General features: G+C 42.9%; 1 protein-coding gene across 1 annotated transcript in view; it reads right to left on the reverse strand.

Annotated features, from left to right (window-relative positions):
- Window positions 1-14,593, reverse strand: part of TRABD2B (TraB domain containing 2B) — a 295,540-nt gene that overhangs the window by 46,278 nt on the left and 234,669 nt on the right. Inside the window, exon 5 of the mRNA XM_030495716.1 lies at window positions 1,304-1,394. Coding sequence (XP_030351576.1) covers window positions 1,304-1,394 — 91 coding nt within the window. The remainder of the gene's footprint in view (window positions 1-1,303; window positions 1,395-14,593) is intronic.

The following is a 14,593-nucleotide window of genomic DNA, read 5'->3' on the forward strand; positions in this document are numbered from 1 at the left end:
ATTTTAAGACATAGGCATTTTTGTTGATTTTAGCCCAAATTTCTAATTCCAGTCAGTTACAGTCTTTACTGCTCTTCCTTGTGCCATGTTGACTTTTCTCCCTCTGCCAAAGTGTTTCTTAAACCTCCTCTGAATAATTCTGTTTGATAGCTTTTTCTTCTCCTTTTCCCCATTGTTATTTAAGACTGTGCTTTTATTGCTCAACATACTCCAAGAAGCATTTAGGATAAATGCTCTGTCAAAGACACTTATGTACAGTTGAACCATATTATATTGTAAATGAATCACTGTGGATGTTTCACAAGGTTAGATAAGTCAGATTTTCCAACTATATTAAACATAGCTGCTTCAGACATGGTCTACTAGCCCTGAATAATCCTCCATATTGAAACTCGCCTCATATTTGGACCATGTCATGTCTGCCCACCAGGGACAGAAGCATGCTGCTAACACTTTCTCCTAATGAGGATAACAATCCTATGACAGAGCAATCTCGGCCAATTTTTATCTGCAGAATGCAGGGGAAAGGCTAACTTTGCAAAGCTAGCTAGTCTCTCACCATGTCTCCCACAGTTTTATTGTCTTTGATATCTTTAGATAGAAAGCTCATCTAAATGGCCAGAAAAAAGAGAAGTCTAGGGGAGGAAAGAAGCTTCTTTCAACAACTAAGGAAAATTTTGTGCCATGTTTTATCTAATACTAATGAAGATCACCAAGAGCCTAGTTATTAATCCTTCTTGCCCGCTTTACTTGATTAGATAGATGAAGCAGCTCAGAGAATATTGAATCTCTTTTTACCTGCCCACATTTTCCAAGGTGCTACATTAAATCTGGTCCTTCAGACAAAACTGAAATTCCACCTGAAGAAGAGCCGTCTGACAGAAGGGCCTAAAAACATGAAGTTGGTGGCATTCTACTGCCCTGCAATGGAGAAGTGACTAAAACTCCATGGGGGTTAAAAAGTCAAAACAGCTATCGGGGAAAATGAGCTGAATGAGACGTTTCTTGAAAACAGAAGGAAACTGCGGCACTATGGATCTGATATAGTGAAGCAGCTGTGATACAAATAATGTCTCCAAATGAAACAAAACAGCCACTGAGGCTCCATATGTTTCCAAACTCACACAACAGATGCTTTACAATGTACTTTTTGTCTGGAACTTGGGTGGAAAAGGGAGGTTCCCCATCCCCTCATCCACTTCGTATACTAATGCAATAATCTTGCTTAGTCACAGAAGAAGGGAGAGAAAAGAAAAAGAGAAAAGGAGAGAAAGTAATTAATAATCTGTGGGGAGCTGCTTACTTTCCAATTGGTTGTCCAGGAGGGGTGTGCTCCACTTCAAATCCTGCTTGTCTCAGTACATCAATCACAGTGTTGTTACCGAGGAAGTGACCTAAAATACAGGTAGAAAATAGCATTGTCAATCACACTGCTCTTCTCACTCGAGTTCCCTCTGTTGGAACAACAGGTTTGGGAAGCAAAGTTACCGGAAGCTAGGCCAGCTCCAAAAGCAAGAAAGCCACATTATGCAATCTATTGTAATTCAGACTCTGCTATTCACCACATAGCTTACTGCAACAGCAATGGCCAGAGGAAGAGATCATGTACAGCCTGATATGGTCTTCCTTCATCTTATTTACCCCTCCCTCCCCTCATATGGCCAAGGGACTGGGTGGATAAAAGAAAACAGATGAATTGCTAGTCTTGTCTTCCACTGTGGCCGTTCTTAGTATGTGCATGGACTAAATAAAGTTCTAACATGGATATCAGAATGACCCTGCAGTGGCAAAAATAAGAGAGCTTTGGCTCATGAATTGGAACAAATTACAATGCCAGATGTCCACCCTGCCCATCATCGTTCATTGACATCTGTTTGTGAAGAAGCTCTGAAGCTGCTGTACTACACACAGTGCTTTATCTAAACCAGCAGTGATTCAGGAAATGCTTCATCAACTGCTCAGCCACCTGCACAGCAGGGTTGGGAGGAGCTGGGATGGTAACCTTATCTCTCCCAAAACGTAAAGATTTAGTCCTGTAAATCAGGGTTCTTGGCTAGAAGTGTAAAGGTCGCATTCCTATTCACAGAATTAACAAAGAGCCCAATAAGTATTGCAGCATGTACGGGCCTTGAAAGAGTTTACTTAAGAGAGTTCTATATACTTGAGGTCTGAACCAAATCCCACTGGAGTCAATGGGAGCCCTCAAAGGGCTTTGGGTACAGACTCAATAAAGAAGTGTAATCCCTCCAAAGCTTTCAACTTATTATCAGAGTCCCACATTGTTTTCAGGGTGGGTTAGATGTATAAAGCACAGAGGCAAGTTAGGCCCACTAACAGGTTTATTAAAATCCATGTAACCCAGTAACCTGTCTCCAACTGTAGCCTATGAAGAATATTAAAGGTATATAAATATCTACATGAATGACACTAAGAAAGGACAGAACAATCCTCCTCCATTACGTCCATCATTAGCTTCCAGCTCTGCATAGCTGAGTGACCCGCATTTATACCCAGGTCACTGCATCTCACTGCCAGCTCTGAACAGACCAATTCACCATGAATGTGTTCAAGCCTCTGCCTCCATGTACTTTTTGCCCCATGACATCTCGTAGCAGGGAGTTCCACCACATGGCACGTGTAAAAACACACTCCTCTGGTTTGCTGCTGCTTGGAGAGTGTGTGCCTGCCTTAAGCACAAAGTGTTTGCAGGAGATGTTTTTAAGTGCCTGGCTCCATAGCAGAGCCAAATGCTCTGCATAGAGAAAACAAGGCAGGCGGGACATGCCCGAGTTTCTCACCATGGATGCCACTGTGTAAGGAGCTGGTGTAACTGTCAGCAGACTCACCCCTAGGGCACTTCACCCACACTGCACAAAGTCACTATGACTGTAGGAGTAATTCAGTCCCTAGTACTCACTCAGCCTGCATCTCTCTGCTCACCCTGCCAACAAGGGCGCTAATTCACATCAGTTGTGGGAATGATGTAGTCGTATGGCTTTCAGTGCAACTTGCAGGCACTGCTAAGAGCTTTTAGCCAAAAGACATTTCTTTAAATGATTAAACGTACATTTGCAGACCCCTAGTGTGTTCCAGGATTCCTCCACTTCCTTTTAAGAAAACTCAAAATTTGATTTTCCCCTAACTTCTTTATAACAAAAGCCAAAGGAGCAAAGAGCAGTCCCAAAAATGTGTTATACACCCTCAGAGATTCAAGAAATGAGACATTTGTGAGTGATTAACTGGGTTTGATCATATCCTGGTTTTTTATGCAGTGGCCAAGGCAAATAAAGGTCCCCATTCTGTCGCTGGCAAAGTGACACCGAGGAACTGAAGTCAAAGGTGTCAAAGTCAGAGATGTTTCTGAGTCCATAGTACAAATCTACTTTCCCTGAACCAGAGTCCTAAATGCCAAGAGATTTCTTAATGTAGACAGTTGTCCTGAATCCAGCAAATCTTTGACATTGTGACAGTACAAAAAAGCCAATTTTAACTGCTTTAAACCCAGGGAAAAAAGTAACTATGCAACAGCTCTGATTCCTCATCCTCAAAATAGTAGGACCGTCAACAACATCAGTAATCAGCAAAGCCTCCAAGTCCCTTCAGGTGGTGGATGAAGACCAAAAGGTGATACTCTGGACTTCCCATTCCTGCTGTGTGGAGACCATGATGAAAGCTGCTAGCTCATTGGACTGGTGATCTGCTGTGCAAGATAAGCATGGTGAGATACGTGTTTCCACAGGGTAAGTCACTCCCACCCCTTTAAGTCCTCTGCCATTCCCCTTTCTCTTGGGAGCAGTCCTCCAGCTATCCAGGAGTTTGTGTTAGATTTTGACTGCAATTACAGTCAACAGAGGAGGTTCCTGCCAAGGTAAAACCCACCCACATGGGGAATATATGTCCCCAGGACCTCTTCTGAGACCAGGGACTGAATTTCTGCATCACACAGCTCCTCACTCTCTGCTCTAAGCTCAAGCCTTATTCCTTTAACTTTGCCTTTCCTAACATGAAGGAATACCAGCTTCCATTAAGAAAACCCTATCAAACTCCAAATCTCTGAATAAATCAAAATCATCATTACAAACTTTCGGGTGAACATTTTAAGTCCACAATTCAACACATACTAAAGTATTTTCAATGCCCCAGTTCAACCAAGACAAAAGAAATCAAAACAACAACAACAAACCAACCCCAACTTCAAGCTGATCCCCAAATAATTCTCCATTCCACATACATAAACAGAGCCTGAAGCTTTAACAAGTGCTAGGAAACAGTGTGAGCATGTCTGTGCAAAGCATTTAGACTCAGCCTAAAATGTTCATGTTTGCATTATCCCATGTACATCTGGGTAAATGACCACCTGTCCCACCATAGTTTTGCCTTATTAATGCATCATTTCCACCTGCTTGCAATATTTCTACATGGATCAGCTCTGACCCCTTCTTTTCTTCACTTCTCTGCTCAGTCATGATTTTCGATCATAGTAATGCTGTTGTGGCCAACTCATTGCCTCCTTATGCACACTACAATCAACTTGAAGTCATGCTCTACCTCAGTTGTGGAAAAACCTGGAAATATGAATGCTCAAAGTCCCAGCCTTCCTGCCCAACACACATCTTTCCAACACTGATCCATGGTATCGCATGACAAGGAGCTTCTCAGGATCAGAGAAATGTGGAAAAGGACGGTTTGAGGAAAACGGTGACACTTGAGAGGTCCAGTGCAGGTGAGTAGAGTGAATCATGAAAATATGCTTGTGTCACTGTTGTACTTTCATGGCTAAATAATTCCTGGAAGAAATGTCTTGGCTGGCCTTCAGCTGCTAAGCCCATCACAATTACCATTCCCAGCATTAAAATCCAGGAAAATTTTCTATATGAGAAATTTCTTATGGAGAATGACTCTCCTTGGTGATATATATCTTCTGATAAGCATTCACTCGTTAGATATTGACAACAACATAACACTTTTGACAGCTTATGGCATGAACAAAAATCAATTTAACCTGTATATTAGAGACAATTAAGCTCAGCATGAGTGAAAAACACTGAATCCTGGCCTCTGGCTGCCCATATGTGCAAACAGAACATGCAATAATTGCCAGATTTTTTATAACATCAGTGGATTTATTTTTTATTTATAGACATAAAAAAGTGCTTTTTATATATATGTGTGTGTGTATGTTTCTACTAAAAACTCTAAAAATTTCTGTGCCTGGGCTGGAAATTTTCATTAAAATAAAAAAATCAAGAAAATAAAACTACTGAAAAGTTATAGCATCTAGATACTTATATGACAGATTAGAGAGACAGGGGAATGCTCTTGCCTCTCCATCACTATTCCCTCTTCAGTCTAAACCTGAATAGTCTAAACTATTCCCTATTCAGTCAGAATAAACTATTCCTGCAGCATTAACCAAATTTACCTTGACAGCTGATGAAAACTGGATCCAAGAGGTCAGAACACAACTGCCTCGGGAAATCCATGTAAGTATGGGAAGAGGAGAGAAAGAAGACATAAAAAGACTTTCTAGGTAGGAACTTGAAGTGGAAGAATGTACTTGGGCATGGAGATATGAAGTACAGCCTCTCCTAACAGCTTAAGATGAAAAAAGAGGTGTGGATGCAGTCCTTCCATCCTCTAAGGATAAGGACATACTCATGGGATTTGTTCTAAGACAAGACCCAGTGCTAAACACTGAGTCATTTCATAGATTGAACACAAACGCAGCGGAGTGGTTGTGTGGCTCACTGCACTGGGGGGTGTTTCTTCATTAAATTTGATGAGGTCAAGATTATTCTCCTTTCACTCATGTCTTGTTTTATCGAGACAGAGGATCTGGAGACACTGGAGGAACACATTATACAGCATGGTTGCTACCATTAATCAAACACTCTCCATCCCTGGTTTGCTTTTTTATTTTTAATTAAGATCTGTGCTTTGGACTACACAAAGCAGATGCATGTAATGCATTTCCTTATCTCCCCAAGGTTTCATTTTTCACTGTTAAAGAGAAAGAATAAACCACTTCATTTTTATACTACAAGGTGAAAAATACATGGTTTCCTTAAAGCATGTGCATGCACAAACACACGCTGCTGAAAGAAAGGCATTTTCTTCCTTTCTTTGTGGAATATCCTGAGGCAGGGAGAAACACACTTATCAGCCAACTCTAACAGTAACAGCCACATATTTTCTAATTGACCACAGAAACTAAAGCTCTCCTTTACCATTTCAGGCAATCTGGTGACCCCCATCAATAGCATACCTAAGCATAAGGTTGCATCCCTCAAAAGTTAAATGAACTTGGGTGTTCCTACACAGGAAAATATAACTTTGTTTTGATGACAGAAGCCGAAAAAAATGTTTTTAAGCAAATGTTACGTACTTTATCTAGGTCTAGAGATCTACTACAAATTACTTTGTCTCTTCGCTTCACAATTCTTTGTTCCATGGCTTAGAAGGATAAAGGGGTACAAAGGAGAAGGAGATAATTCCCTCACAAAGGACCTCCATTGCCAGATCCTTTGAAGTTGTGCTAAAAAAGCCTTGCTAGCCCATTAGCTGACACACAGCAGAAACCTGAACTGTTTCCATGCACACTACAAGCAGAGCTATTTTCTGCACAATTAGTCATAAAAAGGGCCAATGTAAACTGTGTCGGGAGGTCTCAGTTCTTTACATTCTCCACGCAGTGAATCAGACGTTATGTATAACGTTTTGTTGCCATTTAGACCTCGGGCTGCTTTGCAATCAGGAGGCGGCAGTCTCTATTCCTCCTTCTCTCTCAACACTGATATTCAAGCCTTTTGGCAGCACCAGTGTTTATGGTAGTTAGGCTTCACAAGAATGAGTGTAGGCAAAAATGCAAATACTGAAAGCTCCACGTTCACAGTTGGGGCAAATACAGGTTCCTTTGCTTGCTGCCTTCAAAAGTATGCCTCTGTTTCTCTTGTACTGAGAATGGTCACACTGAATATTTTAGAAGCTGCATGATGAATGGGTCAAGAAGAGGCTATAGTAAGGAGTTACAGCAAACACTTCAGGCAATGAATTTCATCTGAATTTGATAATTTCTCCATTATGATATTCCACCCTAACCCAACGGTCTCTGGGTAACAGCATTAATTTACTGAGGGGAACCACATAACATCCCACATCACTGATTCCTGCCACGGCAGATGTCCCAGACCCATGATGGGAAATCAGTTTTTGTGGACAAATTCTCCAAATTTTTAATTCCCTTCCACTCCTTGTCCAGTGTCATAGCTGCTTCTATCTCTGCATCCATCCATTCTTTGCTAATGTCATCCTCTAAAAACTAAGAGCTTCTTTCAGCCTTTCTCATGCTGACCCAGATTTAGACTGCTATTGCTACCAGAGGATTACTCCTCTTTCTTCCTAAACCATTTACTTTCCTAAAATCTCACTCGGGATTGCCTTGAATCAGTATCTTGAGTGCACTTTGACAAGGAGCAAACGTTAGATTTGCTCACAGATCTCGCTTTTGTGAGTTGGATCTAGATGTATCGAAGTTTCCTCCAGCCTGAGTACCCTTCTAATGTGAAGAGTCTTAGCAGAGGGTAAAGAAACACACCAGGTAAGGAGTTAGGCAGGTGATATGCAGCATCTAGTGATGAGTATAATGTTAGGACTACCTGAAAATGTTGACTTTTAGATTTTACTGATAACCTGAAAAAAAAATTGATCCAGCACGGGAATTTTCTGGGCATGCCTGGAAGGATCCCAGTGCCCCCCTCTCCCTTCCCCAGTTAGTATGAAACATGAGCCTTACTCCATGCTAGAGGAGGAGACATGCAGTGTATGTACCATCAACATCCCAAATGCATCCCTCCCACACCATGGATAGACCAGATATAACAAAAGCTTCCTAGAGACTGGTATTCAGGTTCACATCAAGAGCTGCATATGGGCTTTCCAAGAAAAAGTGACTTTCAAAGATACAGCACAGAACTGAGAGTGCCCTGGGGCAGATCCTGGGTAGGAACAGCACCAAAACATTATGGACAATAGATACAATGAGAAACAAGTGTGAACCCCACAGAAACTCAGAGTGGCCTCAGAGACCACCCCACTAGGTCTGTTGATGCTACTCCAAGCATCTGCATAGGGTTTGCATGGCAAGGTTTTGGTAGCGGTGGGTACAGGGGTATGAGAAGCTGCTAGAAGCTTTCCCTGTGTTCAAGAGAGCCAATGCCAGCTGGCTCCAAATGGAACCGCCATGGGCAAAGGCTGAGCCCATCAGAAGGGAGGGATGGGGGGAAAGCGTTTTATGATTTAGTTTTTATTTCTCATTATCCTACTCTGATTTAATCCGTAATAAATTAAGCTGATTTCCCAAAGTCGAGTTTGCTTTGCTTGTGACAATAACTGGTGAATGATCTCTCCCTGTCCTTACCCTGACCCACAAGCCATTCATTGTATTTTCTCTCCCCTGACCAGCTAAGGAGGGGGAGTGATAGAGTGGCTTTGGTGGGCATAGCAGCATCTAAAGGATCATAAATGAGAGTGCTCAGTGCTCAGACAAAGCCGGGAAGTCTGTCCCCCACGTTGCTGGCTTTTGCTCTGCTGGAGGACACAGTTTGGCACTTGGAAACTTCAGCATTACACAAAAAGCTGGGGAAGAGAGCTGGAGATGCAGGGAACGAGCTTTCTTCCTCCCTTGTTTGGCAGGAGTATCTGAGCCCAAAGCATGCCTTAAAATATACTTTGCACAAGCCACATGCAATGGTCTTGTAAAGCAGGCTTTCATCATAGCCTCCTTACATCATGCCACCCCTTCTCCAAGACAGATGGAGAAATCATTTTCCCTCTCTTGTTTGATGTTATTTTCTGCAGTTGTGAGGAACTGACTCATAGCCACTTCGGACAGTCACGGCAAGCAAAGCAATAACACATAAAAGGCAAAAGCGTGCAGTGCTTTGAACGGCAAGCAATCCTCCCATGGCTCTCCTTCATTCTTTCCTTGCATGTAATCGCTCTCATCCATGAGCACTTATAGAATATGCTCTGGAAAAAGGCCACACTGTAGCCAGAGGGAGAACGGAGTGACGAGGGGCCAGAAGTCGAGCGGGTTATTCCAGATTGACGTCAGGGTAATGGAGCACACATCTGTGTTTCCCTGGGGTGTCTTTGAGATCTGCAGTGCAATACTTGTGCAACCTACAGTGCAATACTGCACGCAGAGCATCTCAACCTGAAGGACAGACAGACTCCCACAGCTGCCCTCTGTTTTCTTGCTGCCCCTTGATACAATAAACTCCTTTCAAGTCTCTGCCCTTCTGCTCTTCCTCTGCTTACCCCTCTGAGCATCCCTTCTGTTGAGAGCACGGAGATATTCCGGAGGCACACAAATGTCACACAATCGAAACCCTTCTCTGGAAGTGGCCTGGAGTGCAGTACACAGAGCCCTTAAGAGACTCAGCTTAAGATGGGACTGAGCTTACCAGTTTGGAACTGGTGCCATGCTGGCATAGCTCTCTGCTTTCAGGCCCAATACAGTGCCATCACACTGGCTCAGCTACTCCATTCTGTGCTGTCTTTGCACACATTCCCTAGCACATTTGCCCTAAATATATGATGAGGAAAACAATAATTTATTATTTTTATTATTTACCAAAAGCTCACTTTTCTTCAAGTCTAAACCAGCTGCTTCACTTAGGTTAAGAAAAACAATACAAGTGAGAACTGAAGTGAGGTCACCTCCCAAGCATCTCCTCTGGCCTCTGTATCAGACCACAGCAACAACTGAGCTGTGACAGACCAACACAACAACAGGGTTCAAAGCTGCTTCTGACATTTCAAAATGAAGTAACTAGTCTAAGCTGGTCAGTCTGACTGGAGAGCATGGGCACCTCCACACAACAATTCATTCCAACATCTCAAATAGCAGGTTTGGGAAGAATATAAGCCTCCTGTGCAATTCTCTCTCTCCATTGACCATGTGAGTTTAAATAGCAACTTTAGTCTCCGCACCTATTAGACATGGCATGATGGCCCATCAAGCTACCCTACCGCTGCCCAGAAGCTCCCAAACACTGTACAGAGTCCATCCTTCCCTCTTCTGCCCTCTCCCCCATCTTTCTTGCTATGCCAGAGTTTGCAAAGGAGAGGGAGCTGTGTTGGTCTGTGCTGGACAACGTGCTTTGTTTAGGGTGCCTTTTGGGCTATTCATAACTATCTTTACTTACCTTGCATTAGAGGAGCTTTCCATAGAGAGAAGGTCCAACAGAAGATGACCCCTTTCAGTATATATTCTTAAAGAAATAACTCACTAGATATCAAGGATCCAAGTTTAAAGGGCAGAGGGAGGTGGATGAGTAGCTTGTAATATCCTATTACCTCAGCCCACTATGTTTGAGATATGATGAATTCAATCCTTTCCTGACTATGATAAGGAGAAGGTCCTTGGAGGTAAACAACAAAGCCTCCAGCCTGAAAGCATTTATTTTCTAAAATGTATTTGCGGTATTTGCAGGTATAAGCTGGAACAACCTACCAGGACATGAAATCTGCAGGAAAAAGATTATATGGGTAGGGCTGAAGCGAAGACAAGGCTTGCCCTGCCTGCGATACTGCATGGAGGATGGTTATTGGCATTTTCTCCTATGGCAGAATGCATGCTCCTCACTGAATCATGTTGTTGGGAAAACACCTTTCTACATGAAAACATGTTGTAAGGTGTGACTGGAGGTGTGTGCCATCCATGGAGCTGCATGGCAGTGAACACATCTCTGTGTCCATCATGTGATACCTTCAATGGACAGGGCCAATATACAAAATCTTGGGAACCTCACCCACTGCCAGCACTGCAGCCAGAGACAAGATGAGTCTGAGGAAAACCCAGCATCTCTAAGTGTTTTCTCAGGGTGTGAGACATCTCTGAGACTGGCCCAATCTGCTCAGACCATCAGATCAAATAAGTGCAGACAGTCTGGCATGAAGTGTGTTGTCTTCATTGTTTGCCAACTGTCATCAACACCTCAAGCAGTGCGGAAATCAGTAAGGAAACAGTCTCTTTTTTTGCCCAGGGTGCCTCACCAGTGTTCTTGCAGCCCTCCTTGAGTACACAACATGCTCCCATCTGAACCAAAGCTATCAGCTCTTTCCATGTAAGCCATGCCGGCCCCCACGGATAGCTGCCATGCTAAAGTCCCGACAGCTGGCGCTAGGCAGGTAGCCTCCGAGCAAAGTGTTTCATATCCCATCGCAAATCCCCCGAGCCATCCCAAACTAGTCTGGAATGCACATGGACCTACCTGCCAAAGCCAGGCAAGCACTGGGGTGTGTGTGTGGGAAAACTTGTTTCCACACTTCCCTGTTCCACGCCTGTACTTTGCAATGAAGGTAACTGTGAACATGTTACTAAAACACCTACAATGCCTTGATGGAGTCTGAGCTCAGGGCAGCTCTGAGCCTTGGGAAGCTCCTTGGTCAGCAAAAGAGGCTTTTGTATGTAGAGTATCTCACCAAACTTGTGGAGACATTTCTGAGGCAAGGACCAGATCTCGTGGTAACTCAGACTTCCTTAGGATACAGCCAGTACTATGAAATGCAGAATCTTTTCCTGCCTTAGCAAAGGTTTCTGGCAGGTAATAAGGATCTACTTAGTAGCTTGCTGTAGGAAATAAACAGTGGTTAGCACCGTGGCATATTATTGCAGGCTCTGGGAATCAGAAGTTTAGTAACTTCCAGAGTTGGACTATTGAGTTTGTCTAATCATTTTTGGTCTCACGGATGCATTTGGCTTCCACAATACCCTATGGCCACTATGTAATTACGGACGGTGTGAAACAGCACTTCCCTGTGTTTATTTGGAACTTGCCACTGATCATTTCATGAGGGTTCTCCCAGTTCCCCCAGTTCGCGCAAGCACAGCTCTAATCTGAATTTAAAAGAATGGTAGTCTTGCTCTAGTGTGAAATTAAAACCATGCTAGAAAAGTTAGTTGGGGGCAATGTTTGTCAAAGCTGTGAAATTACTTCAAGACTACAACACAGGCTGTCATTTTCTGTTTGAAAAGGAGTTTGAAAACCACAAATCAAAACTCCCAGTTGACAGGAGATGGATCCTTGCTTATTCTTTCTGGTTTTGACCTCCCACTCAACTATTTTACAGACTGGTTTCTATTTTACACTGGTTTCTTCATCTTTTCCAGGAGCCCTTTTCTGATGGTTTATTTGGATTGTGGATGCCTCATAAGTGAAAAACGTGGTGATGCCATAGCACAAAACACAGTGATTCCTCAGCAACTTGCTGGCTCCCTGAAGTTTATGGACACAGGACAAACTGTGCTGCAGCAGAGAGTACTCATGCTTTCTAGCCTGCTTCTCAAGCAATGCCTTGCTGGCATAGGAAAATGGAAACCATTTTACTGGACTTCTTTTTTAAAAGGAAACTCTTCAAGAAACCCAAACCCTAGCCTCCTTAGTCAGTATCTTTTCATATTAAAAAGCTTCATGTCGACGGTTCATGCCTTTCCCAGAAAAACCCAGATGGCCACTGGATGTCACTGTTGCTGCAGAAAAACACACCAGAAAGTTCACAAATCAGGCTGTGAATAAGGTGAGGTGCAGTCACCCAAACTTGGAAATGGCCTTTTCCTCCAAGTTAACGAGCACAGTGCCGGTGGCACTTGGAGGCTGCCCCACCAGTGCGAACAACTGGAGGCAAGGCTCACTCAATAGCATTGAGGTCTCCATCAACATCTGAGGGCAAGTCTTCCATGGAGCTCACAGACCCTGACTCACCTGTGCAGAGATGTGTGTCCCCTCTTCTTTCTACCTCCCCTTTGGTTTTGATGAGATGTGTCCCCACTGAGCCCCTGAGTCTCATACATTCCACCCTGCCTCCAGTTTGGACTCAACCTTTCTCTTCTGCCATATAGCGGAGCACACTGCAGCAAGCACGTTTCCAAGCTTGTCCTTGGTCATGGATTAAAAGTAATTACATGTAGTTTTGCTCTGTAGTTTTAGCTGGTCCTGCTGAAAGGGCAGTTTAGCGTAGTTGTATGACTTCTAAGGTTTGAGCTAATATCTCAATTGAAACCAGCTTTGTGTTATACAGATCATTTGCCTCCTCTGAATTGCACCAGGAATCTACAAATTCGCTCAAGCACGCAGAGGAAATCTGCCCTAAAAGACCTTCCTGAACCTTTTAATTCAGCTAAAGATGCCTTTGCATCATCATGGTGAGCCTCACCAGTGCCGGCAATGGACTTTCAAGGAGAGCTTGGAGGCTGTAGGCTGAGGCTCTTTCCTCTGTGAAAGCAGGAGAAACAAGCCCCAGGAGTCCACAAAACCCTTTCAGACTGGGGTCACCAGGTGCAGATGGTGCTGCTGTGGTATTTCAGGAGGTGTAAAATGGAACTTCCTTCCCATTTTACACTCCAAGGCTTGCTGCTTGATTCATGCCTACTCTAACACCAGGAAGCAAACCCAAAAAACAAGACAGATCAAGACAATAAGCTATTGCTTTTGAGGAGAGAAGGAAGGCAGAAACACATCACAGACATACATTTAGCTGCTTTTGTTGCAAGGCCCTCAGATACATGTGGTGTGGGAAAAGATCTAGAGTACCTGCATGGGGAGATCTGTCTCTTTCAAAGTGCAACGCATGCCCAAGGCTGTGAAATAACAGAAAACTGGGCTAGAGAGTACCCATTTTAGTCCCTTTAAACATCATAAATCAGGATCAATTCTGCCTGGGCATAATGGAACAGATCAGCTTTGGCCTATAAATTAGAAAAAGAATCTCCATAGGACACTTTGACCGCAATATTTTTAAAGCATTAGGAAATTCCTTGGCTATGTCTTTTATTATTTCTAATTTCTTTAAAAGCAAAACAGAAGGAGGAAATGCTTTGGGAAGGACAGACAATCCTTTGGCTAAAAGTCCTGTGGTGGAAGAAGTGTGGATTTCTAGCCAGCAAAAACTCTAACAAGGAGGGTCAGTGAATCTTAACTCTCAAATAGACCATCTGCATAGTAGGAAAAGAACAAAAAATAGTCCTGCAGTACTTCTCAGTTGTAAAGGTGCTGTGTGAATGCAACCACTGGCCACTCCAAAGCTCATATGCAATCTCTCTTTGACACTTCCTGACACAAACCAACAGTGATGAGCTCCATCCTGTTACTTCCAGTTGTAAGCTACTTTGTCCATGCAAACACTCGTATCAAGCCTCCACATCCCTGTACATAAGGATACCTTGATTGCAGATGTTAAAGTTAATTCACCAAAAGTTATGGAAAGTTGTATTCCTTAAGTATTAATTTGTACATGCTATGACTGCAGAGAATTTCTTTTATTACAAATTAATCTCTATACAGACTATCAAATGTGTATCTACATTCTACTCATTACTATTTATCTTTGTGAATTCCACCCATACAGATCTATTCTCAGCCACACAGCCAAACATCCTGACTAATTTCAATTTAAATTTTTTTTCCGTATAAACGTATAAACACACATTTTTTATATACATCCATGTTTTGAGCAAGTAGAAATATTTGATTTGAATCACCTCTGCATTACTCTGGCTTTACACTGGTATAAACACTAGTGGTTTTCAGTG

This window comes from Strigops habroptila, chromosome 8 (assembly GCF_004027225.2).
Source record: "Strigops habroptila isolate Jane chromosome 8, bStrHab1.2.pri, whole genome shotgun sequence".
NCBI lineage: Eukaryota > Metazoa > Chordata > Aves > Psittaciformes > Psittacidae > Strigops > Strigops habroptila.